The following is a 27,014-nucleotide window of genomic DNA, read 5'->3' on the forward strand; positions in this document are numbered from 1 at the left end:
CCGCAGCGGCGGCAGCGCAGCCGCGGCTGGGGGGACCGGGGCGAGGCTCGGGGGCAGCGGGTCCCTCGGCGTGCGGCAGAGGGCGCCCCGCATTCCGCCAGAGCGGGGCCGGGAGGAGCCTCCGGCGCGGTGCGGCTCGGCCGGGGAAGGAGAGAGAGAGAGAGGGAGGGAGGTGCCACGTCCTCTGCGCCGAGAGACGAGGGAAGCTAGCCCGCGCCTCAGCCCCACGTGTGGCGGAGCGGGGAAGTTGCCGGCAGCGAACTCGGACTCTGCCCTTCTCCCGCCGCTGCCCGTCCCTTCCCGTCCCTCGGGTGAGCGCAACTCCAAGTAAGGGCGCGCGGCGGCCCGCTCCCGCCCGCTGTCCCGGGGGAGGCCGGCGGGGCGGTGGGTGCGGGCGGCAGCGGAGCGCCGGAGGCGTTGGGAAGGGGGCGGTGGGGAGCGCTGAGGGGCCGCGGTTCGAGTCCGCGGTATCCCCGCGGGAGCCGCGGGGCAGCGGGCTCAGCTCCCGGGCGGGCCAACTTCCTGCGGACTTTGGCTCCGAGCTCTCCTTCCCGGGGCAGCGGCCCGGCTGCCGGGGCGCCGCTGTTGAAAACGGAAAGTTGTAAAAGCCGGTGTGCGGGCTGGGTGCCGCGGCGGAGAGCCAGGAGGCGAGCGTGGTTCGGCTGCGGCGGGCGGGCGAGCGAGAGCCGCCGCCTCAGCGTGTGTAGCGAAGGGGGGGGCCGCGGGCGGCTCGGGGCGCCCTCCTGGCGTCTCTCCGCGGGCCGGTCCGGCTGGCGGCAGGCTCCCAGCCCTGGAACGAAACCGCCTCAGGTAGAGATCCCGCTGCGGGGGAGGCCCGTGCGGCGCCGGTCCCGCCGCTCCGGGCGGGGAGCTCAGGTGTGCCGCCGGCTTAGCGGAGCGGGAAGCGCGCCGCCGGGCCACGCCGTTGGGGTGGAATCGCAGCCCCTGAGAAGCACTGCTGAGAGATTAATGAAGAAAATAACTCTAAAAAAGAGTCGCAAAAGACTTTCAGATTTTGTGGGTTTGCCTTTTTTTTTTTTTTTCTTTCTTCTTAATTTCGGTTCCCCGGTCGCGAGTACAGTTGTGCTGAGAAACGACCGAGACCTGTGTTTAAACAGCCTATGGAAAAATATTCTTAGGAAAGCATTAAAAGCTGACCCAGGAAAAAATCAAGATAATCCGTTCTGAATGTAAAAATGTGGCTTTTGTCTCTCTTTTTTTTTCTTTCTTTTTTTTATAAGCCCCGTGTCTTCATTTGTATGTGTTTTTTTGTTCCTGTGATGTGCTGATGTGAGTTCAGTTTGTAGCTTTTTGGTTCTCCTTATTGTTGGTTACTTAAAAAAAATAAATAATTTGTTTTCTGTTATGTTTCTGAACCAGTTATGGTTCAAACCTTCTTTTAAAGCAGTAGAGAAAATAAATGTTCTCGTGTCACAGAAATTTTAATTCCAGGGTCCCAATCCTGCCTGAAATATGTATGAGCATTTTTGTCGGTCTGTGTGGTACTGCCCTAGGCTGGGACCTCCTGGGGTTTCCATGTTTCTCTCAGTTTTGAAAATGTGATTGTCAGTTATTTTTAGCTTGTTAAAAATTTCCTCCTTTAAATGAACCAGAAGTCTTGTAGAAATTCCCTGATGCCCTGTTAAAAAACAGTGAAATGAGTTTCTCATTAGTACATTTTTAATAACTTTTTGCTCTCCCTCTGTCTCTTAACTGCCTTTTAGTGGGCTATTTATGACATACAGACCTCCTGAACTGAAGTTAAGAAGGAAGCTGATTTTAGACTGTTCTCAACCTTTGTAGGTAGAAATTAAACTGATCTTTGTCAGATAAATGAACTGCTCCTTGTCACAGCAATTTTAGCTGCTGCTTTCCCTCGTGCTTTGTGGGAAACTGAGAAGGGACACTTACCAACAGGAATTTTGTGTGCAGCTGTTGAATACCCCTTATCACATTGGAAACTCTAGGAACTACCTATTTCTTTAGTGCTTTTTCCAGTGCGGACTTGCACAGGTCTCTTATTCTGCTCCTCAAGAGGGTTTTGGTGGAGCTGTTGACCACAAATGCAGGGTGGTAGAGAAGAGCATGGACAGCACTGGCAGACATACAGAGCTAAAGACAAACCACTTACAGAGCTGGACATCTTCAGATGCTGCCAGGGTGGACATCGGAAAGCCCTCCTTCTAGGGAGTCCCTGGCATGCTTAAACACTCTTTTGGGATGTGATTGGTGTTCACAGACTGATGGGGCTGCTTTGTGTGCAACATAAGATATTAAGCAGTGGCTGCATGCCCATACCTGCTGTCTGTGGAACACCACCTGAGCTTTGAAGCTACCCCAGAACATCAGATTGCGTAGAAATAGCCTTGTGTGATGTGACAACCCTCAGTCACACTCCCTAGCTGATCACAGGTTCGTTGCTGCTTGTTTGGAGGTGTGTACAGTAGTAGTGAGAGTGGACTGTTTCCTCGCTGGTTGCTGCTATATCCATTTGCTAGCAAAATAATATTTTTATTTTTTTTTTAGTCTAATCATGTTTTTCCATGCATTAAATAGACAGTGAAATGCTTTTGCATATATATAAGATATACATGCTGATTAGGTGATATGAGCTGGCTTACAGGATAGTAGACAGACTGTGACTAAATGTGTTGGCCATGGCATTTAATGTGTAATGTAATGCAGTTTCTTTGTTCATTTTTGTTACAAATTTTCCTCCTCCATCCTCCTTCTCCTTTGCCTGTTACTTTGAAGCCCAACAAGGCTTTTCCCCATGGTGTGCGCACTAGCAAGAAGCAGTGGTGTAGAGGAGCTGAAAGAATTTCTTGCTGAAGAGTCACGGGAGGCCTGCCCTGGTTCAGCAGGTAGCACTGCTGTCATGGGGACTGCCCTCAGAGAGAAATACATTGATTTTTTACAGTGGTATCAGGGTTTGAGAGAACTGAACACTAATTTTCTCTGCTGAACTGGGCTGGGGTTTGCTTTTACTGTTACAGCTGTGCGCCAGCTATTCCCAAAGCCATCTGAGCCCTTCAAGAATGGATCTAGCACCTCTTGATTCAACTACTTTGGTCCAGGTGCTTCAGAATAAAGTGGTTTCTGTATTAGTCTCTCCATCATGCTCCACAAGAAGCAGCTACGGGTGGATTGATGTCCATGATGTCCAATAGTCTGATGCATGCCAGTCTAGATGTGTCTGGTTTTTGACTGATTATGGAAATACTATCATGCTTGGAGAAATGTTCTGCAAAGAGATCTTGGCTGTTGTCTTCTCTGGAGATCCTCTAAGGCTGATTGCTGTACAGGGCCACCAGAGCAACAGCAGGGCTGCTCTGTAAGACCACAAGTTCTGTAACAGGTGACATTTTTTTCACAAGGTAAGAGATCCTCCATGATTGTGCCGTTCTGTGTTGCTCCCTTTTCGTTTTGTTATGTTTTTAATTATTGCAGTATCAGCTTTCCAGTAAGTGCTCTGTGAAGCTGAGAAGTTACCTTCCTTTCTGCCCATTATGGAAAAGAGTTATGTTGACAGATGTGGGCTCTGTGAGGATTTGCTTAGCTCTTAATCCTGTTTGTGGCTAATAGGCCATGCAGGAAGGGCATCTCTTTCAGTATATAAAGGTCTTAACTGCTTGCTACCTTAGGGAAATGTGCTGTTAAAATCTGTAATTGTCTTAGCAGTAGTGGTGGACCATGAGGTTGTCGAAGTAAAACTGCAGCAGTGCAGGCTTCCTCCCCTCCTGCTTTTTTTTGAGAGAGAGATTTTTACTTGCTAGGGCAAACCCTAAAATAATTGCTGTAGGCAATAGAGGAAGCAGGCTTTGTATGTTGAATGTGGCAAACAGCCAGTGATTAGATATTTGTGAGCCTTTTAGGCACACGTGTATCTTGAGGGGATGAGAATGTGTGATAATATTCTCTTTGTTGTCTTTTGCCCTACCACTAGTTTAGTTTCAGGATTTTTTTTTTTTTTTGTCTTCTCCATCCTGCTGTGTTTGATTTCTTGTACGCCCTTTTTAGTTGTAAAGAAGTTAGTCACTTCTTTCTCTCTTTAAAATGCGAGTTCTGTGCTTTCAGATGTCAATGTGACTAGAAGTTTCTGACCACTTTTGTCATTAGAAGTCTAGTAGAATTTCTAGAAGCATAGGGCATGCCCCAATCGAATTATTCTGTATATTAAAGTTCTGAAAGTATAAGCATATTTTTAAGTATACTAGCAACTTGGCAGAGAATTCTCTGTCTAGGCCATCAGTATGCTGATCAAAACTAATCTAAATAGTGTGTAGTGATAGGGCTTTCCCCTGCAGTTTCATGTGAGTGTAGAAAACACCACTTTCCACTCTGTATAATTAATGTATGCTATTTAAGCAGCTACTTTATTAAAGATGGGGGCTACATTCTTGGGATCAAAGGAGTTACATTGTGTAGTTTGCAGTGAGATTATTTGGAGCTGAAAAGCTTTTGAGCAAAGTAACTGCTTGTGTTCCAATTTGCTAATATGCAATATTAAAGGCATGTGCAAGATAGCGACCTTAGTTCCATGTTATCCAAATGTTCGGTGGAGTATGTTGATAAAACCAGAAACCAGAGCTGTGTTTGTAGATGCAAGATGGAGGATGATTTGTGAGACCAACTTGCAGTATATGAGACACTTGGATTTTTAGGTTTCTCTCGAGCAAAGGTTGCTAACAGTGCCAAAATACTTGTATTTTCACCTTTATATCAAGTCCTATCTATAACAGCTGCAAGGGAAGGCTGCTTCTGTGACCACAATGTATTCTCTCTCTAATTGACTTATAAAAATCAGACACAATAATAAGGAGACTCAGTGAAAGTGTCGATCTTGAGGGATTCTTTTTTTTTTTTCTTCTTTAAACAGGTGGTAACAATAATACTGTTTTTTTCTCAGTCCTTTGCAGGTGCCTGTGGACTTCTTTTCTAGGTCCCTTCACCTCAGGAAGTCTGACTGCATACAGAGTGGGTGGGTTCTGGCCCACTCAGGTGGGTAGTGACTTTCTGCATTATGGCAGAAGGTCAGAGGAGATGAATGTACAAGTTTTTGTGAAATGGCCAGATGTGCGGTAGCAGGAATTATGAAACTTGTTATCAGACTTACCGATGCCTGCAAACCAGGCTAGAACATGAACTCATGACTAGTGCCTTAAGCCTTAGTGCTAGCTAGCCTCTTATCTGCTCCCTTTCATGATTTTTATTTTATCTTGTTTGAATCGCGCATGTTTTCCATTAGACTTTTTTCTAATGATCCTTTTCTTTGCACTATAGTTATCTGTATTTTAATTTCCTTTTTACCCCCAGCTGTTCTTTATCAGTTTGATTTTTTTTTTTAACTTGCATCGTTAGATTTTTCTCCTTCTGTACACCACCCTCCCCCCCATGTTGTTTATATTTGTTCTTCCTTTATTCACCATCTTATATTTTTGCCCTTTTAACTCTTGTCCTTAGAGGAACCAGTTTTACTCTTGGAGACCAGCCCTTTGTTATTGATTGCCAGCTGCTTTTATTGAAACTAATTTGCATTCTCTGCTCTTATTGTGCTAGACGGACGACTAGTGATTTTGAGTAAAGCTCTTTCCCCAAAGGCTTTGCTCAGAAATTGTCTCTGTATTTCACAAAAAGAGTGGAAAATAAAGAGCAGCATCAGTTCAAAAGCTGCTTCTGCCTAAACCAATGTGTTTGTGTCTTTGTCACATGAAGGGTAGAAATGTGGCCTGCCCTGCTGCAGGCACAAATGACTTCTCCAGACTGAAATGAGCTGGTGGGGTGGTGGGAGTGCAGAATTATGTGGCCTTATATTTACTTATGGGCACCTCTTCGACTCTAGCAGTAACAAACCAAATCCATTTTGATTTGGACTGTGTATTGCCTTGGTACTTCTGTTTACAAGCATGTATGTAGCTGTGACACTATTTTTTTTTTTTGGGGGGGGGCATAGGCAGCTCTAAAAAAACTTATTAAGAGTAAAGATATACTACGGTTAAAGAGTTGTGGCTGTGTGATGGTAAACTTGGAAAAAAATTAAATCAGAGGAGGTGGCTGAGGGAGCTTCAATGCTTGAAGTACTATCCGCCTTCAGATAGGCTCCTTGATACGGGTCTTTAATAAGGCTCCTTGAGCCTTATTAATTGCTAGGTATAAAACCCTTGTGTTCAGGCCATGTTGATTTTGGGCTTTGTATCATGCTAGAGGTATGGATAGTCATGATTTGGATGTACCAAACCTCAGGGTGTATATCTATCTCCTCAGACTGCTTTCTGTTTAGAAATTGGTCTCGCTGCTTTTTCACCCAACCTCTGTTTTTGTTTGACACCTTGGCTTCATTTGTGTATTTGGAAAGGAGTTCTCTGACCATGGTACAGTGCTTAGTATCAGGTCTGGAGCGGAGTTGTGCTGTATAAATCTGTTATTTAAACCTCACTCCAGAACGTGTGTTCCTAGCATGGCTGCTTACTGGTAGTTAGATGTCAATAGCACCTTACGCTTTATATAGCATTGTTGCATCATGAAAGATCTTGTGCTTGTCTTTGACACCCAACTAGAAGGATTAAAAAAATAAGGAATGTTTGAGTGAAGCTGCAGGATGCAGCTTTTAGTTATAAAAGTGCACCCTCAAACATACCTTAGGTACATGGCTGTCGTGATACAAATAAAATTCAAGATCTCAGAGCCTTTTATTAGATCTTACTGGTGCCAGCATAAAATATGGCTCTGAGCCTGCAGCCATGCCACAAAAAGGCTCAGGGAATTCACCTGTAGTTGTTTGGTTTTGCAAACTTAGGTCTGCTTAGAAACCAATACGCTTACTGTACTGTGTCTCACCATCAACCCACCACACCCACCATCACACTGCAGCCTACTATGGATGGGAGAGCATACAGTTAAACTGTAGCATAGTTTAGGACAAAAACTAAAGCATAAACATTTGTCTTAAGTGGCTTGAGGGGTTTAGGTGGTGAGGCTGCATAGCATCAGAAAAACTCAACTTTACTGAATTGATGCTGTGGCTTGCAGTTATACTATTATAATCTATGAAGTATGTTTGAAGGCTTGGAGACTTGGAGTTACTTGTGGTTAAGGACCTTTGCAGGGAGAAAAGGGGTGCAAGTCAACTTTTTACCTAAATATTTGGGTTTGATACCGTTATTCAGAAGTCTTGATGCTAGTCCTTGCTGCTGAACTGTGATTATTTCAGTCTGCAGAGCAAGCCTTAGCTAGTTTCCCTCCATTGTTTAAGTCCTTCCCACAGAGGTAAGAGAAATATTTAACAGGATAGGAAACAGTGTCTGTAAAAGTAAGATTTGCTCTGAAATCTGATTGCCTGAACTATTTTTAAGTCTTTTATATTTCTAAAAGTTGAAGCTGACTTACTTCTTTCTCTTGCCAATTTATTTAGCACATTAGCTCATTGTACAGTATTCTCCAACAAACACACTTGCTTTTTTTAAATGACATTATAAATTGGGGAAGAGAAATGGAAATATTTGTATACAATAATTTTATTGGTTTTTTTCCATGACTTCCAGCTATAGCACTGTCTTCCTGAGTGGGAGAAAGTGAGACCTTTCTGTTCTGTGTCCAAACAGAACAAAATGCAGACGCCAATAGTAGGAGTGAGAATCTATTTGACTTTTCAAATCCTTGCCTTTGTTAGTAACAGAATGGGTTATTACTATTGAACATGATTTTTTTTAAAAAGAACATTATTAAATTTAGTGTGCGCTTAAGAGGGAGGTCAAAACACCCAAAGAAACCTGTAGGAATAAATCTTTTTGGAGCAAATTCAGTAACAAGCAGAAGTATTCAAGTTGGTCTGTATGTCTTAACATTGATTTCCTCCTGGACTAATTATGCCCCTCCTAACACAGACAGGGTGTAGCTATACGATGGCTGTCAGACTGACCTACACTTCCCTGCCCACACTCAAATAATTAGAGAGGAGTTGGATCTTCTCAGTAAGCCTTCTAGCTTTGTTATTTCAGTGCTGTGCTCAATTTAAAATGCAGTGCTGAGAGACTGGCCTTTTTAGCTTAGACACAGCACCAGTCTAACAAATCGCTGCAGCTTTTGAACTGGAGCTGGTTTGCATCTGATACTCTCTGAACAGGAGTGAGGAGGATTGGGTCTGCCTGTGGTGTACCACCCTGTCATGCCTCATGACTGGTTCGGGGAAATCAAAGCTGTTGACAGCTGGCTTAGCTGTTTTTTCATGTTCCCGTCCTCGTTCTCTGTGTGCGCTCCTGAGATACCCAACTGCCAGTGGGAGGTTAATCTCAGCTGTCCTTTGTGACTTTGAAAAACTTCTGGGTGTTTTTTTTTTTGAGGGAGTGTGTTGGGTTTTTTGGGTGGGGTTTTTTTTTGTTGTTGTTGGTTTGGTTTGGGAGGTTTTTGGAAGAAGACGCCTGTGCACTTGGTGCTTAAATTTTTAATATCTGGATGTGTTTTCTTGGCAAAGGTTGGTTTTCCAGTGCCTCTCACAACAGTGAAAAGAACCCACTGGCCCCTAAAGCTTTTCTACTTAACGTACTTCCTTGACCTTTTCAACCACTTCGTGCTCTTGCAAGGATATAATCCTGGATATTTTACATATCCCATGTTGCTGAACTAAATGACAATTTTAGGGTTTTGAGAGGTGTGAGCTTTGATGATAAATGCATATTTTTCCCCTGTATAACTTTATACTCTGTGCTGGGCACTCCTGAAGGAGAAATTCAGTGTGAAGAGAGGTCTTCTGACAGTTTTGGCCTTAGCAACCCTTAGAAGCACAGGAGAGGAAGAATTAAAGGAAAGAGCTGCAATGTGCAGTCTGAAGAATTAACATCAGTATTTTCAGTCCCTTTTCGTATAATGTAAGGAAAGGGGTGACTGGAGGAAGAAATCTTTCCTGTGGTACTAGCAGAGAAGCACAGACAGTATTTGAGAGCCAGATAGGCCCCACCAGCAGAAGCAGCATATTATACTGTAGAAGCTTTATGGGCTGTGATCGGTCTTCTAAAATACAGTTTAAGAAACAGTCAACAAAATATGTTTCCAGGCGTTGAAAAGGTGGAATCACTTCCAGGTGGTGATGCCTCTTCATCTGTAAGCTTCAAATGTATTTGATAATCCCCATATAATGCAATTCAAAAGTATTGTTAAGCTTTAATTAAAAAGAGGCATCGTGGCAGGATATTCCACATTGCGTATTTGATGAACAACACATACTATCTGGATAAATGACCAAAACCTTTGCTATATGGCATTTATTTGCCACTGTCATCTGTGGCAAGTGTTAGTTGTTGCTGGTGTTTTTTTCTATTTTGTGAAATGAGTGAGTATGAATTTTTCTGTGACTATTTTAGTTCTGTGAATGTTTTTATTCATTGTGTGAAAATAATACGATGCTGTGTTACTAAAAATAAAGAAAATTTAGGTTGTAGGCATATATTGTAATGTTATCTGCTTTTTTTTTTTCTTTCTATAGGAAATACAGTAGATGCTGAAGGTTTGTTGAACTTGGGGAGGGAATATAGTTGCTTTCCAAAATAAATACTATTTATGAAAGTTTATTTCATGTTATCCACAAGAGAGTGAACATGCAAGGAAGAGGTATACGTTTTCTTTGGAATATAGGTTTGCAAAATGTATTTCTAAAGGCTGCTAATCTGTTTCCTGCCTAGGAAACCAAGGAAGTCAAAGAGAGAAGGAGATATGGACATATCTGTTACTTCAGTGCTGTGGTGTTTCTATGATTTCCATCTCCTACGCACAAGCTCTGCAGGAAAGGGATATGTGACTTGTGTTGAGAACTTTCAGGTTTCCTGTATCGCTGAGCAAGCTGGTTTCTGGCTGAGCCAGTTAACTTTTACTGCTGGGCCATCTTACTTTCCATTGCCCTGGAAAATTTGTGGTCTCCACTGTTCCTGACCACCCTGGGTAGGTAGTGATCTCTTCCCTCCAGACTCACAATACCAGTAGTGTAGCGGCATTAGCTATGTGCAAGTCCCTTTGAATTCTGCTGTCAGTTGTATTTCTTGTGAATAAAGTGTTGCTGTTACAGAATTCCAGGGAGCCCTGAATATAAACGTATCAATTATGTGTCAACACAACAGCATCTGTCGTTGAAATTGGGTATCATTTATTTGGCATCAGCATAGCAAAGATTTGGCTGACAGCCAGAGTAAAATATTCCAGCAGAAACTGCTGCAACAGGAGCCATCTCTGAAGTAATTCTCTGAAATTCAGGTACTCTAACATCATCTTTTAATGAATTCTTAAGACATTAGGGACCTTAAGCAAAAAGCCTTTCAGGTTCCATGTTCTTGTTTACATTTATTTCTTTTTCATGTCCAATTTTTTTTTTGATCCTGCTCTCTGAAGAGATACATATAAGGTCCTGGGATGTATATATCCTGTGATTTAATATCCTTTTTTGGCTTTCCATTTCACATACCAACACTTGTCTACATAAAAATTCCTAATGAATGCAATCAGTGATGGCTTCTTTGGGGAAACTTGGCTTAACTGTGAAAGAGGCAAGGCTTTCAAAATAGGAGAGTAAGAAATTATATCCTTTTTCTCATAAAAGATATGTAGGTTTTTGTTGGGTTTTTTCCCTATTTTTTTCTGATTAACTTAGTCTTTCTAATCTTCCTTGCTTTTTCTTAGACCTTATCTAAGTTCGTTCCACATTCCCAGAGATGTGAGTGAGTCAAAACAGTGATTTCAGAAAGTTAGGAAAGCCCAGAGTCCGTAAGACATCCCATTTGTCACGGGCCTGATTGCTATGGTTCAGTAAATATTTTAGAGTACTTGTGGGAAATTGGAAACTCAGATCACTTTGCTTGTTATGGATGATTCTTTTTCATACTTGAAGGAGGTAAAGAAGTAACTCTCTGTTTAATGGTATAGCTTGTAATAGTCAGCTCTTTGATTCTGATGTAAATAACTTGTTAAAAATTAAACCAGGAAGATCAGAGTTGGAAAGCAGAACATATGGCAGAAAGATTTGGGGTCGTGTAACGTATCCAAATGTTTACCTCATGTCTTTTCACTGACTAGGCTCCAAATAGTCCCTGTCCCTTCATCAAATTAGTGTTTTTCATTTGTGTGCTAAAAACCTCCTTTCTAGGAAAGTGTTAAGAACAATAAAGAGATAAAAGTAGTTGGGAGACAATATGCATTGGATTTTCAGTGCTGGAAGAAAAACTTGTAGAATAAAGATGAGGGGTTTTTTATGTTTTTTTTGGTTTTGTTGGGGTTTTTTTTGTTTGTTTTCCCTGAGGTTTGAAGTCCTATGAAGTTCAGTTTCTCTCGGAGGGGAGAGAACAATGAAAGGGAGGGAGGTCTATCATATTCTCTGCATTTTAAATGGCTTGGTTTCTGTTTGGGTATAAAAGAAATAGTAAATTTGGATTAACTCTTAACTTCATACTCTCAAAAGAAATCACAAATCTAGAGCTAAGTAATGAAACCTCTTTAGGAAAATCAATGCTACCTTTATCCAAGCTCAATTTATTCAAGAGATCAACATTGCTACTGCCCTGGCATAGCTTGAATTTAATGATTAACCTCTTTGTGACTGTTCACGTAACTTCTGGCTTTCCATCTGGTACTTTATATAAGCATAAGCCAAGATGATAACAGAATGCTGTAGTAGAGTGATGTGTGCTATTTGGGGAAAAATCTCTTTCCAAATCCTATATGCAGTATGCATCAGCTCCAGTGAAACTGAGAGAAGCCCATTAAGAAATCTGATTAGCTGTCTGCTCTCTAGATGAGTTAAAATCTCTGTCCAGTGTGGTAATCAGTGATGTCTAACTGGTAGCTTATCTGGTAATAGTGCTGTCGCCTTTTATAGAGGCACCTTCTCTTGCAGTTCTGCCAGGCATATTCATTTCAGCCACATATAAAATTGAGCGTTGAAGTGATACCCCGTAATAAATTTTAAAATCCTCTTCAGTGCTGAACCTGGCACTGTCTTGTTCTGTTGTGTTGCCCTTCCATTCAGCAGATTTCCTTGTGAGATCTAAAAGTGTCATGTAAGCAGTAGCATACAAGAGGAGGGAGAGCATGCTTCGTGTGAAAGCAGTGCTGAAAAGTGCAGCATTAGGTTCAAGGTTCAAAGCAAAGTATTGTCAAGTACTAGACAGTGTGCTTGCTCTAGCGGTAATAATTTCTGTAATTTTCTGCAGGTTAAAAAAAATTTCCATATAATTCTGGGAAGTAAATATGAAAAAAATTTCAAAAGCAGCTTTAGTTAATGTAAAATCTAAATTGTTTTCCTCTTAAAACGGAGAATGTGAGGAAGAGCAAGTCTAATGCCAGCAGTCTTTTATGTATTTATCTCCATAAAATACCGATCTGCTGTCTGTTCCATATCCATAGATGCTCATGTCCATGGAGAGACTTGGCTGAAATCTGTGGAGTACTGTAGTAGCAACTGAGGCAAGTTGCCAGATGGGAACTGAACTTCTCATCAGCTCTTGCCACATGTACAAGTCCTGTATCTTTTGAAGGTGTTGTCTCTTGGTAGTTGTTGCTTCCCATCAGTGTTTGTTCATCTTCCATCTTTCCTTTCACTTGAAGAAGGTGAATTTTGACTGTAGGTGTCCTGATGGTTGGTTTAAGTGCCTAATGCTTCTTGTTCTTGGGTTCTGTCAAGTTATTGTGATCTTAGCCAGTGCTTTCTACCTTATTTTTTATGTCATTCTGAACTTGCTATTCTGAAATATATTAATATTGTGTCATTTTTGTCTAGAGGTTTATGAAAAATTTTGACCTGTTGCTAGTATCCCCAGTTGTTTGAAACTTTAGCGTGCCCTCAACGGAACTGAGATTATGCATATGGTACAGTACAGTAGATAAAAGGCTATACTTCTCTGTTCCCCTTCTCAAAAAATCTCCTTTGTGGTTGTAGTTCTAGTTTCAAGGCTCAGTTAATTTGAAAAAAAAAAAAAAAAAAAAAAAATCCCACTTCTCTGTTGAACAGCGGGGTAAGCAATGGTTGATGGCCTGTATCATAGGAGGAGTAAGTAGATCTAGATATGTTCTGACATCTCTAGCCCTTTGTAGGAAAAAGATGGTTCTCAGAGTCCTGCTGGAGGTGGCGTGTACTGTCCTTGCCTCCAAATCATAGAATGGTTTGGGTTGGAAGGGACCTTAAAAGATCATCTAGTTCCACCCCCCCACCATAGGCAGGGACACCCTCCACTAGACCAGGTTGCCCAAAGCCTCATCAAACCTGGCCTTGAACACTTCCAGGGATGGGGCATCCACAACTTCTCTGGAAAACCTCTTCCAGTGCCTCACCACCCTCACAGGGAAGAATTTCTTCCTAAAACTTAATCTAAATCTACCCTCTTTCAGTTTAAAGCCGTTACACCTTGTCCTATCACTACATGCTGTTGTAAAAAGTCCCTCTCCAGCTTTCTTGTAGGCCCCTTTAGGTACTGGGAGGCTGCTATAAGGTCTCCCTGGAGCCTTCTCAGCCTGAACTCTCCCCAACAACCCCAACTCTCTCAGCCTGTCCTCATAGGAGAGGTGCTCCATCCCTCTGACCATCTTCATGGCCTCCTCTGGACTCACTCTGACAGGTCCACGTCCTTCTTGTACTGGAGACCCCAGAGCTGGATGGAGTACTCCAGGTGGGGTTTCATGAGAGCAGAGTAGAAGGGCAGAATCACCTCCCTTGACCTGCTGGTCAGGCTTCTTTTGATGCAGCCCAGGACACAGTTGGCTTTCTGGGCTGCAAGTGCACAATGCCAACTCATGTTGAGCTTCTCATCAATCAATACCCCCAAGTCCTTCTCCTCAGGGCTGCTCTCAATCCATTCTCTGCCCAGCCTGTAGCTGTGCTTGGGATCGCCCCAACCCTTGTGCAGGACCTTGCATGGGCCCACCTCTCAAGCCAGTCAAGGTCCCTCTGGATGGCATCCCTTCCCTGCAGCGTGTCAACTGCACCACACAGCTTGGTGTCATTGGCAAACTTGCTGAGGGTGCACTCGATCCCACTGTGTTAAACAGTGCCGGTTCCAATACCGGCCCTTGAGGAACGGCACTTGTCACTGATCTCCACTTGGACATTGAGCCGTTGACCACAACTCTTTGAATGCAACCTTCCAGCCAATTCCTTGTCCACCGAGTCATCCATCCGTCAAATCCATGTCTCTCCAATTTAGAGACAAGGATGTCGTGCGGGACAGTGTCAAATGCTTTGTACAAGTCCAGGCAGATGACGTCAGTTGCTCTTCCCTTGTCCTCCAACGCTGTAACCCCATCGTAGAAGGCCACCAAATTTGTCAAGCACGATTTGCCCTTTGTGAAGCCATGTTGGCTGCCACCAATCACCTCCTTATTTTCCATGTGCATAGTTTCTAGGAGGATCTGCTCCATGGTCTTGCCAGGTGTTTTGAGTGGGAGGAGGTGCTTTAAGATTTGTTTTTATTTCTTATTGCTCTACTCTGTTTTCTTGGTAATAAATTGGATTAATTTTCCCCAAGTCAAGTCTGTTTTACCCATGACAGTGACTGGTGAGTGATCTCCCTGTTGTTATCTCAACCCGCAAGCCTTTCATTATATTTTCTTTCCCCTGCCCAGCTAAGGAGGGCAGTGACAGAGCGGCTTTGGGGGGCACGTGGCCTCCAGCCTGGGTCAGCCCACCACACTGGGCACAGAGGTGAGACTGACTGGCCTGTAGTTCCCTGGGTCTTCCTTTTTTCCCTTCTTAAAAATGGGGGTTATGTTTCCCCTTTTCCAGTCAGTGGGAACTTCACTGGACTGCCACGGCTTCTCAAATACAGATAGTGGCTCAGCAACTTCATCCGCCACTTCCCTCAGGACCCACAGATGCATCTCAAATGCACAGAATGTGCTTGTTGATTCTCTTGGGTTTTGGAGAGCCTATGCTCAGGAGTATGGGTGCATTACACTTGGCTTTACTTAGAATATTCAGGTGCTGGACTGGTTAGTAAGAGGCTCTGCTAAACCACTGCCTGGTTGTCTGTCGAGTTATTTGGTTTATTTGCCTCTCTGTGTTGAACTTCCGTCCTTTTTTCTTAGTCTCCCCTCTTCCTCCCGTTTCAAATTAGTGGCAGTCTTTGAGGAAAATTACATTTTCCTTTTACTCTTGCACTAGAAATTCAAAGGACAAAATGCCCCTTCTTCATTCTTAGGAGTGAAGTGCTATTTTATAGTACTCTCAGATTAAACATTGGGGTCGCTGAATCTAGTTCTGGTGCTGCAGCTCTTGTATTGAGGAACAGTCTGCTTGGAGCAATATTTGTGAAACTATTTCAGTACATCTCACTATTACCAAGCCAGTACTGCAACCTTATATAAGCCAGTCACCATCCACTTAACTCCAGGACAACTTTGATGATTAATATTTATATAAAAGCTTTCATGTTTCCACAGTGAAATTGTCTCACTCTTAAAAGAAAAGGTGGCTTTTTGCCTGTTGACTCGGTGTGAAAAAGCTTGCAAAGGCTTTCAGCTGCACTGCATCTGGGACAGGCATCAGCAGAAAAACTGGGGTCGTCTTTAATTCGGTATTTCATTTTGTGAAATTGCCTACTCTGAGAGAAATAAAACATTTACATGTATATTAACCAATGTTTGCCAGCTCTTGGAATAAAGCCAGTTCTCTCAGGGCCAAACAAACGCTCTGAGAGAATGAGTAATAATCTGCTATTGTCACTCCTAATTTATGGATGGGTATATAGAGCAATGTTTGCCATTTTAAGTTGTCCTGTTCGCTTGAAAGACTAAAAATCATGATTAGCTATCAGCTTGGAGTATCTGTCGCATGTCTCTTTATAGCTGATTTACTCAATATAGCTGTTGCACAAGTTCAAAACCTCCCCACGTGATAAGAAGTAATTGTAGAAGAGGATGAGAACACATGAAGGTTACAGATGTTTTGGGACAGTAATTTGGAAGCTGCAGCCAGAGGCTGAAAAGATATACGGCATCTCCTCTTTTGAAATGACACGCAAGGTCCCTGTGCCTCATCTATTTTCTTAGGAAATCTGTATCATCTCTCTCATGTTAAAAGAAAGTTAAAAATCTATGGATTCCCAAAATAATGGCTGTATTGAGCTTTCGTTGTTGATAGATAAGTAAGACGATGGCGTAATACTGAGTACCTTACAGTGATGTTTTCCTGTGTCTCTGAGCCTTTTCATTTGCTTAATTTTGCAACAAATTAGTTAAAAACAGTTTAGAAAACTTGGTTTTATACATTTACAGGCGTGCTTTTCTCATGAAGTTAACAGGAATCTTGGCAAGATTGGGCTGAATAAAAACAACAGCAAGACTTTTTTTTTTGTTGAGAAAGATGTGTCTTTTTAATGGGAGCCCCTAAAATCCCACCCCTTTAAGGCCCATATTAAATGTTGCTGAGAGGCAAATAGCACAGCATCCCTCTGGAGTAGGAGTTTGAGGCATCAAGAGTCACTCTTGAGATGAAATTGTCCCCAGAATGTCCTGTGAAGTCTTCTGTGAGATCTCCTAGCAGGCTGTGGAGGGATGTGCTGTATCACACCCAAATACATAGGTAGGAGATGGATGAGAAGTACAAACCTTGCTTGTCAGCCACTAAGAGTAAACAAACACAGTGCAGAGATGAGAATGATAACGCACTGGTTTCTTTCCTTTTGTTTCCCTTCCTCTCCTGCACACTAAGAGGGCTCTCCTGCTCTTTCTCTCTGGGCTTCATTATCTCACTCACCTACTTGTGCTGCATCACAATTTTTTTTTTCTTCCCCCACTGCATTAAACTTCCTATCTGTGGTCTTGTTAAATGAAGTAACAGCAAGAGCAGTTGGTGTTGATGTTGCAGATACCAGGATGTCCAAAGCCCAGGGTGCAGCCATTAATATTCTGTCTGTGAGCTGTGGAAGACAGACTCTGAAGAGACGCCTAAGGACATGATTCCTCAGCCCCTCTGAAAGGTCAGACGTAGGACTTCACTTCTGTACTGTGCAGCCTTAGCTGTCACTTGGTGTTCACAGGCTCTTAGATAAGATAAAAAACTAATATATCCCTGGTCGAATAATACATGATCCAAACCCTACATCTACTGGATCATGGGCAGGGGCCTTTAAACAGCCATTCCCTGCACACCCACAGTTCCCAAACTGTCCATGGGCCCCAACGCTGACTTGACTTCTATCGTTCAAGTTCAGGGTACAACTTGAAGGGATTTGATTGTTAAGTGCCTGCTGTTGCATTGACAAGAGGGATCTACTGAATAGGCCAGAAGACACACTGTCGAATTTGGCTGATGTGAACAGTGGAGCAAAATGAGTCATATTTCTAAGAGCTGGTCAGCAGCATCTTAATAAAAATGGGAAGGAGGGAGAACCAACCGCATCACAAAACCAACCAAAAAACTGCCTAAAGACAAAAAAAAAAAAACCCAACCAACAGCTTGGAGCAATGTTCCTTGAAATTGCTCTAAAATAGGAAACTATTAAGATTAATCTGAATTAATCTACACAAGTAAGAAAGATACCTGCTTAGATCTCAGCAGTAGCAGGTGCTTGCAGTATTATAAATAGAAAGCAATACAAATTGAGGTGCTTATTAAATTTGCCTTTATGATGCTTTGAAGAATTGCAGTGGAACAGAAAAGAAAAATTACCAGAGGCTCTGGCTTAGAAGGGTGAGTTAAATAGCTGTGCTGCCAAAGGAAATGGGACATAAACTAGGATAAGTGATAGACTTGTTCAGAAAAGGTTATCTAACAGCAATTTGTCCCTAGCATGGAGAGATTGGCCGAGAGCTTTGGAGAGATGTGATTGAACAGAGGAGGGCTTAATTTTTTTGGACAGTTTTAATACAATATTGAATTTTAATATATTTTCCAGGAGCTTGCACTGTAATCCTTTCTATCACTTACGTCTCTCAAGTTTTCCCTTGTTTCTCTTTTCCCTTTCTCCCAGCTGACAAAAACTAATACTGCAGGAAATGTTCTTGTTTGGGAAATGGGCTTATTCAGAATTTTTGCTGCCTTTTTGGATAAGGCTTCGGTGAGGATCCTGTATGTCATTCAGCATTTTCTAAAATTCCTGAAACACTGTAGGGCCTCTGCAGAGAGGTGGCTGAGCAGAGCAGCTAACAAATCGTCGCATAAACCAGATCAGAGCAGCAGGCTTAACTGGCAGAGACACTATTAAAAACAAATCAAAATCTGCAATGTTTTTTTCTTTAATGAGATACTCAGATTGATTTAATTTGGCAGGGAAAGTACTAGGAAATTGTAGCATGGGAAAATCGGTGCTTTGGGGAGCAGTGAATTGCCCTGCATGAGATCAGAGATCCTACTTTTTAATGGAGCAAAACACGAGCACGCTTGCTGATGGAGAGGAGGTGTGTGGTAGCACGCTGTCGCTCCTGCACCCTTCTCGTCTCAGTTACTCTCTTGGAAAATGCCTGGCATACAATCAGGGATGGCATCTAGGTTACAAACAGTGATAACAGGCACAGGCAGAACAGGTAGAGTCATTATTGCAGTGTGGAGGGGAAAAGGGAACGCGTGCGGACAACAGGACTCCTCGCATCCAGGCCCAGACCTCCCTGGCGCTGCACGTGTAGGCTTACGCAAGCTGAAGTAGCTTGTACGCCGTACCAACCACTTAATATATTTTACTTGTGGTTAGGAGCTCAGTTGCATTCGTATGTTTGAGTTGCATGAAAAAGACGACTTGGGCAGTGCACGAGCATGACTGCCCTGGGAAAAGTTTGAGTCTGTGCAGCAGGGAATGAAGGTGGTGTCTGAGTTTACAGCATCATTAATTCACGACTGTGTATCATCGGTGACTCTCTGAGAGCACTGTGAATGTAGCAGATTACTTTAAAAACAACCCAAGTGGAAAGGAAGGCTGTACAGGACTAAATGAGAAGGGAAAATATGAATACTGTTACGTAGGGAGATGTGATGTTTTGGTCCTGATAAGTGCTTTAAAAGAAGGTCACTTGTACTTCATGGTGGTTGAACTGTGGTATGGATCAATAGCTCTTTGCTGAACGTTATAGAGGAACTTCTGAGACATCCGTCTCTGCCTGGGCTTGCTTGTAATGGACTTCGTTACACGGCTCCATAGCATTTGCTTTTGCTTCTGAGTTCTTGAGCTGGTGGAAAGTCCTGGCCGTAGGACTGTAAGTAGAAGTACATAAATAGGTGGTGCAAGAACCGGTGGTGCAGAACAGATTAGGCAAAACCAGGCTTGTGTTTAGAGGGTGGCTTTGCTGGGAAACTCCCTTTGGTTAGACTGTGCAAAACTTTTTTTCTTTCTGTCCCTGTAATTTTATTAAGTCTTAATTAAACTTTCTGCATTTAAATTAGTTTACATTAATGTCACACTGTCTTATTATGTGTATATTGACAGACACTAACAGGGATTTGATCAGCCTAATCCAGCTGTATGTAATTATGTGCCTTCTCCTTAAATAATTGCAAACAGAGCCTATCAATCATGGCAGGAAAGCCTGCTGCTTTATTATAATGTGGGATTGTTTAGTGAAATGTAATAAGACTTCAGGTTTAAGCTGGGAAGTAAACAGAATGAGATTTTAATGAGATCAGTGATAGGAAGAAAAAACTCTCCCCACCCATCCTGTGTCGCAAGTCTCAGTTCTTGTCTCCCCTTCCCTCTGCCAAAAAGGTGTCCTGATTGCATTGTTGTCACGCTGATGCTGAGAACATTTCTGTAATTTGAAAGGAATTTGTGAAAGGCGCAGATTTCTGGCTGCCAGAGGAAGAGATCTAGCCTAAACCTGTGGTGCTGTTCCAATGTAAGGTGGAGGTTTTTATTTCATTCATTGACAACTTGATTACCTGGATCAAACAAGAGCATGTAGACGGCGACAGAGGTGGGAATGAAACCTACCAAACCGCAGCACTGCACAAGCTCTAAAACACCTGCCCCGCTTGGAAAACAAGTAAGGGAGTAACACAGGCGCCCACTTCAGTGATTGTATTTGGGTTGATTTCTGTGTGATTTAGTTACTCTGCAGTGTCATGCAGTCATCCCCTGGCACGTGTACAAGCAGGGAGATAGGCACGGTGCCAGCAGTCTTTCCTCAGCCTCCTACTGGAAAACCATCCGTGCCAAGAAAAGCTTGAAAAACCGGAACTTCAGACAAGCCCTGAAGGGGATGAATTTGAGATCTGAACCCCTTGTTCAGCATGCTCTGGCATTGCATCCAGTTTGCTTTAAATCTGCGAATACCTCCAAGTTACTTTGTAAAATAAAACATTAAGTGCTGCTGTTGGTGAAGTGCTGTCCATTTTTACCTGCAGGACTGCCTCAGGCAGGTTTCAGGAGCCCTGGTACACCCATCTTACTTTCTCCTATTGCAGGTGGTTCTGTACCTTGAGCTAGAAGAGGGAGACTTCCCTTTGTGCCTTCTGAAGAAACAAACTGTTTTACAAATACTTTGAGTCCAGCATATGCAGATTGTCTTCTGGTCAGGAAGTGCACATGTTGTGTCTAGATATTGCCCTGGTTTCTTGGGAGCTGTTCTTTCAGCTTTTCTCTTCTGTCGGTCACTTTCCATCATTCCTCTCTCTGGTGCACGCACACACCCCTGCTGCCCCAGGCTCATCCCTTGCCTTTGTGTTTTCTGTGGATTTAGATTTAACAATCCGTTCTTGCTGTGGGCATGGATTTTTTTTGCCTGCCAAGTTTTAGCCTGGACTGAGTTTTCAGTGCCAAAGTTTTAATGACAGTAGAATTATAATGAAAAGCAGTGACTGTCCTCAACTCTCCTGTTTGCATTACAAAACTGTAACATCAGGCTTTGGACTTGCTGGCGTTCTGCCTGGCGTGTGGCTCGGGGATCTGTTTCAAACGTGCTTACAGTGATGCTCTCTCACGGAGTGACTGTGTTGGCAACCCAGTAGCTTGAACAGGAGAAGTAACAACCAGACTGCATGCTGTATCATGGGAAAAGTGTTTCCCATCTAGGTCATCATGAGCGTGGAGGATGAGCGCCGCTACCCTCTGGTGACAGTTCAGCTTGTGGTGTGAGGTAGCAGCGACAGTCCAGGTCTCAGTGGGCTTGTGACCCCGATGCAGCTGCACTGGAAAACAGAAATGTTATTTTCACACCTCATTCCTATTGCTGCACCTTCTTGCAGATTCCAGATGCTTGGGGTTGGTCCGGGGGAGCGGCACGTGAATTTTGAGGAGCTGCCACACCAGTGACTTGTTTGTTTTTATTTATTTATTTAGCATAGCTATTTAGAAACTGACTGATTTTGCCTAAATACCTTGGAAAGATAAATGTTTTCTATCCAAAGGAGTCTTGTCAGGAACAGCTGAGAAAATTACTTTTTAAGAAAACAGCTGAGCTAACACATAATATCAAGTCATCTGCTAGGTGTTGTGGTTTACTGCATTTATGTGCAAGATCATCTGTAACAGTATAGATGGCGAATGGCAAACTCTTCTGTTACAGCCTCCCCTAGGAACTGAATCCATGCAGTGACAGAAATTACGTGTTTGTTTTTCTTGTGTTTTCAGTAAACATCAGTCGTATTTCTTCATTGGATTGCCTGTTGCAAAAAGTTGTCTTGACGCTGGTTCTTTATCTACAAAGAAAAATACAGGTTATTTATCCACCTGTCCATGGAGCAAAAGGACTTGTCTTAAACTGAAATCTGTTCTGTTTCTTTGCTGCATTCAGGGCAGATAGGATTGCACTGCAATGCCGTATACGCCAAAAATACCGTCACCTCGTCTCTGTTTAACAATGCCTTCCCAGATGCAGAGATCCATGGCTTTTTGTTTCTAATACAGATTACTCGCTATTTCCAAGTCCTCAGAATTGTGAAAATCGTATTGAAACAGCTTTTTGCTTTGGTGGCCTTGCTCTCTCTGACTTTCTGGCAGCATTCAATGCTGGCTTTCATTTTCCAAATGCTGTGAGTAGTTTGGAGACTCTCAAAGCTACATTTGCAGTAAATGTGATGTTGCAGTAATGATGGGTCAATACAGATTTAGGTCTGTAATTTGGAAAAAAAACCCCACCACCCCTCACTAAAAAATAATGTTAAACTGACTTCAAACAGGATCTTAATAATCCCATATTGTTATGCATGTAATTAAAAGCTTTTACCTTTGAAAACAGGGTTGTTTTGATCTGTTAATCATAATTCCTTGCTACAGTCAAATAGACTGAGGTAAATTTTTATGATATTAAGAATTGGCTTCATGCTGTAACATGAAAATCCATTTTTCACAGAGCAAAAAATTTTCTCTTAATGCTTTTCTTCATTTTTAGCACACTCTGAAATCATGACAGGTAGTGTCACCAAAACATGAAGATCTCAAATTTTAGCATTGCAGGCATCATCTTCAGCTATGCATCAATTCTGCTGTGCAACTTCTGGTTAAAAGTAATGAGCTGGGTGAGCCGGAGCATTTGGCAGTGCAGAAGCCGAAGTTATTTGTGTGGCTGTTCCTGCAGAGTCCTTGCTCACTTAGGTTGCTCTTGTTGCGTTAGGGGGACAGCTTGTACAAATGAAGAGTTTCTTTTTTAAGCAGACAATAATCATTTCCTCTTGTTAGTGGTTGCACGGAGCTGTGTTTTGGTACCAAAAGGAACTGTCTTGCAACAAGAATATTTGCTTCATCATGGGGCTGCTTTTGTGTTGCTGAAAGTGGGTTGGCTGGGGAGGTTTGAGGGAGGGAGGGAGGATATGCCTGGGATTAAAGTGTTTTGTTAATCCTCAAGACAGGCTTGCTCTTTAGGGTTCAGCTTTCTCAGTCAAATTGGCAAATCTCTGCTCTATCCATCTTTGTCACCCACACAAGTGATTACACAGAACATTTTGCTCCTTTAGAGCCTGTCAAATAATGAAGATTTTTAACTATCTGTTGAGGGATATTAGTAGTTTAATGTAAATAAGTAGGTTTTAGTTAGAATAAATTACTTAGGAATATAATAGAGTGTGATTTGTGCTGTTTGCTTAGCTTTACTAAGCAAGAGTGGCTAGATTTGCTGAACCCTTAGGCCACGGTAGAGGTATTTCTCTCAGTAATTCTATTAGTTTTCCTAACAGCTAGTATAGCGCTGTGTTTAGACTTTTAGTATGGGAAAGTATTTTGATACCACACTAATGCCTTGGTAGTGTTTTTCCAAATCTGGGACTCTCCAGTTCTCCATGTTCCACCGGTAAGGGCAGGCGCACAAGGAATGTAAACCAGAAGATAAGGAGGCTCCAACCTTTGTGGAAAACTGTGAAAACTGCAAGTCGACAAGATAAGAGCCTGCCTGCCTGGACACAGAAGAAGAATCCAATTAGATTTTAGAAGACCGCAGACCAAAAATCACCACTGGACTAAAGGACCCGTGGACAGTGCGTGAAGGGCGCGTGAGGGGCAGGTGTATGGGACCCAAGGGTGTAATTGCCCCAGGATTTCTTTGTTCAGGTCTGTCTTTGGAGGCACCCAGCCTGGGCTGATCCTGCTGCTGCATCTTTCAATTAAATTAATTATTTTATAAAATCCGACGCCTGAGAGACTGTGGTGGGAAACCTAGGGTTGAGCCTGAAGAAGGAGGAAACACGCCCAAGGATATGTGTGTGTGTGCATAGTAGATTTTCTAGAGTTTAGTAATAAAGCTCATGACCAGAGCAGGAGGAGAATGAAATGGAAATGGGGTAAACCAGAGGGGTTTTTTGCCCCAAAAGACATTCCAGAGTTAGAGAAGTGATAAACAACAAAACCAAACCAGAAACCCATAGCTCGCAGAAGGTGAAGTACCAAAGACTCTGCCCTGAATCAATAAGAGCTGAGGATTTGTTGAGAAGAAACAGTTGTGAAAGTTTAGAAATTAAGTAGTCCCATTTGATTAACAGACTGGAACAGGGTGTTGTGCATAGTTGCTCCATCCAATTCCTATTTACCTCCCCATTATGAAGTTCACTGACCACTTTTCGTCTCTCTCAATCTGTTACCTATTTCGATTCTAACACTGCAGCTTGCGGAAGGAATTAGTTCTTTCTAAGACTTGAATTTTATTGGGATGATTTTCAAAAAAGGAAACAGTCACTAACACTTCCCTTTTATGTTTTATCAAAACTGAAATAAGTGTTTGCCTCAGAGTCCCAGCTGAATTGGCAAAGTTTATGATCGGAAGAAACAACTGCTTGAAAGGTGTGTGTGCGTGGGATGCAGGATTGGTGAGTCCTGCTGAACACGGAGATCCTGTCACGCTTGATGGTGCTTTTTTTGTTGGTTTTGTTTTGCTTTTTTTTGGATTGTATGCAGGAAGGACCATGTAAAGACAGAAATACTGACCCATTGATTTGCTCTTGGTTTCCCAGTACCATGTTTGCTCTGATAGTCCGGTCACTTCTGTAAGTTTGAGTTAGTAGAGTTACTCAACATTTTAGCCTACTTGATGCAGTATCTCACCAACCTAATTGGCCGGATGGGATTCACAGTAGACAGGTTGCTGCTGTTAGGATGAAAACTCCTTTGTAGTTGCATGTAACCTATAGGTGAGGATTCTTGTTTTGGATATGAGAGTTTAAGTTCGGTTTTGCTTCTGTGGTCAGATTGGCAAATTGAGATGAGTGCTAACACAAACAGAAAGCATTCCACTTTCAGTGAAAAACTCTTCTTTTTTTTTTTTAAAAAAAAAAAAAGTACTCATAAGACAACTTGTAACATTGACCAGAGATGACACATCAAGAGGAAATCATGTCTGTGGTGAACCGAGCAAGCTTTGCAGCTTTGGTGTTGACACACGCTCCTTACCTCCAGCAGCGTGCTAAAATCTTTATCTTTTGATATAAAGAAGAGGGAAGGAAAAGAGCCAGTTACATTAACCCACTAATTTCTTTATATATTTTATTCTGAGCATGTAAGGGAGTGATGGAAAAACATCAGTCTGTAGTTTACTTTCATTTCAACTCAGTATTTGACACCAGTAATTGCTACCTTCCAAGTTTGTGTTGAGATACAGCTGTTGTGCCACTGCAGGAATGGGGGACGTGGCAAAGAGGGAAACAGCCAGTTGGCATCCTCCCTCCCCTGGCCCGGTCAGTGAATTACACGCCTGTGGGCAGCTTAGGGGCAAAAAAACTTGGGGTATGGAAATAGTACGCACCTACTAATTCTCCTTATTTCAGAGAGGCTTTCATATCGTGCGGTGTTTTTGTTAATCTCACTTTATAGATACTTCTGCTTTTAACAGTTGGTCTAGTAGATGCTTCAGAGGAACTACCTTAGTAATGACTGCTTGTCTACGCCAGTGATTTGGAAGCAGGCTGGTTATCATTGGGGATCTTTTTCTTATAAAAACGACAGCTGTAGTAAGGGTGACAGTACTGTTATGAATTAGACTTTGTTCTATGGCAGCAGAACCAGAAGTGTAAGTGAAGCTGCTCTTTCCCCACATTTCTTCCTTTTAGAATACCCTGCGTTGCAATAAATACCTGGTGTGGGTGATAAACACTGAATGCTTTTCCTTACCGCAGGGTGTGTGCTTGCCCTTCCTCATTCTGTAGGTTCAAGAGGAGCCACAGACCTGCTGCTGTTACAAGGGGCAGCTGGTACTCTGTGTTGGTACAAGACTAATTTGTGTTATTTTCATTAAGTCTTTAGCTGTGTTACCTTGTTTGCCCCAGAGGATAAAATGTATGGTGCTGGGCTTTGTTTCTGGCTTAACAGAGTGCAAGTTCAGTGCTCTTGGACAAATACACACCCCATGATCAACTGTTGTAGTTTTTATGGCAAAAGTGTTACTGATGAGCTGAGCGAGCATGCTGCAATTCCGTTTCCTTGAAAGAAGCTGCACCGATACTGGTGCCACCTGGATAAAAGATTTACCAAGTAGAGCTGCAAATAGTTTTAATAACTGGAATATGCGTACATATTGCTCAAAAGAATTTTTTCCTTCTTTTGCAGTTTCTCACACAGCCAACCACTTGAAGGAGAAGGAATTCTTCAGCCCCTTGTTTCAACAGACCTTGGACTATTTTCTGCTGCTTAACTCCCTTTGCTCCCCTGTTTTGGTGAACAGAAGATCCTAAGAGGAGGATGAGGCAGCTAAGAGGAAAACCCAAAAAAGAGACCTCCAAAGATAAAAAGGAGAGAAAACAGGCAATGCAAGAGGCCCGGCAACAGATCACCACTGTCGTGCTTCCCACGCTGGCTGTTGTAGTACTGCTGATTGTTGTGTTTGTTTATGTAGCGACTCGTCCAAATACAACTGAATGATGCAGCTTTTCAGACTTTCTCGCTTTGGGGTATTAATAATTTTCTCAAGAGCCAAAAGGAACTCTCTGCCACTCTTTCAGTACTTTACAAAGGAACTCGCTGGTATTTTCAGTCTTTCTCTTGGTTAGGGTCCCGCAGTTTCTCTTTAGGAATGTAACATAAAACGTATTGGTGAATGTGCCAGTACGTTTTATGGTCCAGTTCATGTGCCTTTCAGACTTTTAAAATGGTGTTTTTCTTAAATCTGTTTGAAGCTCTATATTGTAAAAGGAAATTGTGTTCTGCTATGAATTTGTAAAAAAATCAGCTTTCAGCTTTTATCGCTGTTATGGATAACGTTGCTCCCATGAGCTCTTGTGCGTCTATTTCAGAACTTCCAAAGAAGTACACTTCTTCTTTGTACTTAATGTCATATGAAGTGCTTTGATTCAGAAAGGATATATTTATTTTTTGAATAAAAGAGAGAAGTCTTGAAATCTTCAAATTATTTTGCAAAAAAATGTGACTTATTGTGAAAGCCTACATTGTGTAATAATTTTTTCATTAAACACTATGTGGTTCACTCAAAAAGAATTTCTTTTTGCTGTGAGATGCCAACATGCAAAGCAAACGCTTAAGGAAGGAGTCTTACAGAAGTTGAAAAGGGAGATTCTGCCAGTTTATGGTGAAGTAACTGAGAACAAACTACATAAACGCAGGTAGTTGTTTATCTGAATGTTAAATATTTAAATCTGTATAAAGTGGCAATAAAAAAGGTGATTTTGGATACAGCCCTTGATTATT

General features: G+C 42.4%; 1 protein-coding gene across 2 annotated transcripts; it reads left to right on the top strand.

Annotated features, from left to right (window-relative positions):
• The first annotated feature begins 75 nt into the window (after positions 1–75).
• Positions 76–27,001, top strand: SMCO4 (single-pass membrane protein with coiled-coil domains 4). Of its 2 annotated transcripts, none has more exons than XM_075742408.1 (2): positions 76–327; positions 25,920–27,001. In XM_075742408.1, exon 2 carries the CDS (start codon positions 26,052–26,054, stop codon positions 26,229–26,231), a length of 180 nt encoding a protein of 59 aa, XP_075598523.1. In that variant the 5' UTR covers positions 76–327; positions 25,920–26,051; the 3' UTR covers positions 26,232–27,001. The 2 variants fall into 2 exon arrangements, with proteins under 2 accessions (XP_075598523.1, XP_075598524.1); XM_075742409.1 differs by having other exon boundaries at positions 76–311.
• Positions 27,002–27,014: the final 13 nt, after the last annotated feature.

The sequence above is a fragment of the Balearica regulorum genome, chromosome 1 (genome assembly GCF_011004875.1).
Source record: "Balearica regulorum gibbericeps isolate bBalReg1 chromosome 1, bBalReg1.pri, whole genome shotgun sequence".
Taxonomy (NCBI): domain Eukaryota; kingdom Metazoa; phylum Chordata; class Aves; order Gruiformes; family Gruidae; genus Balearica; species Balearica regulorum.

Bases quoted from the DNA above. Each gene is read 5' to 3' on its own strand.
- SMCO4 (XM_075742408.1), top strand. From the start codon at position 26,052: ATGAGGCAGCTAAGAGGAAAACCCAAAAAAGAGACCTCCAAAGATAAA.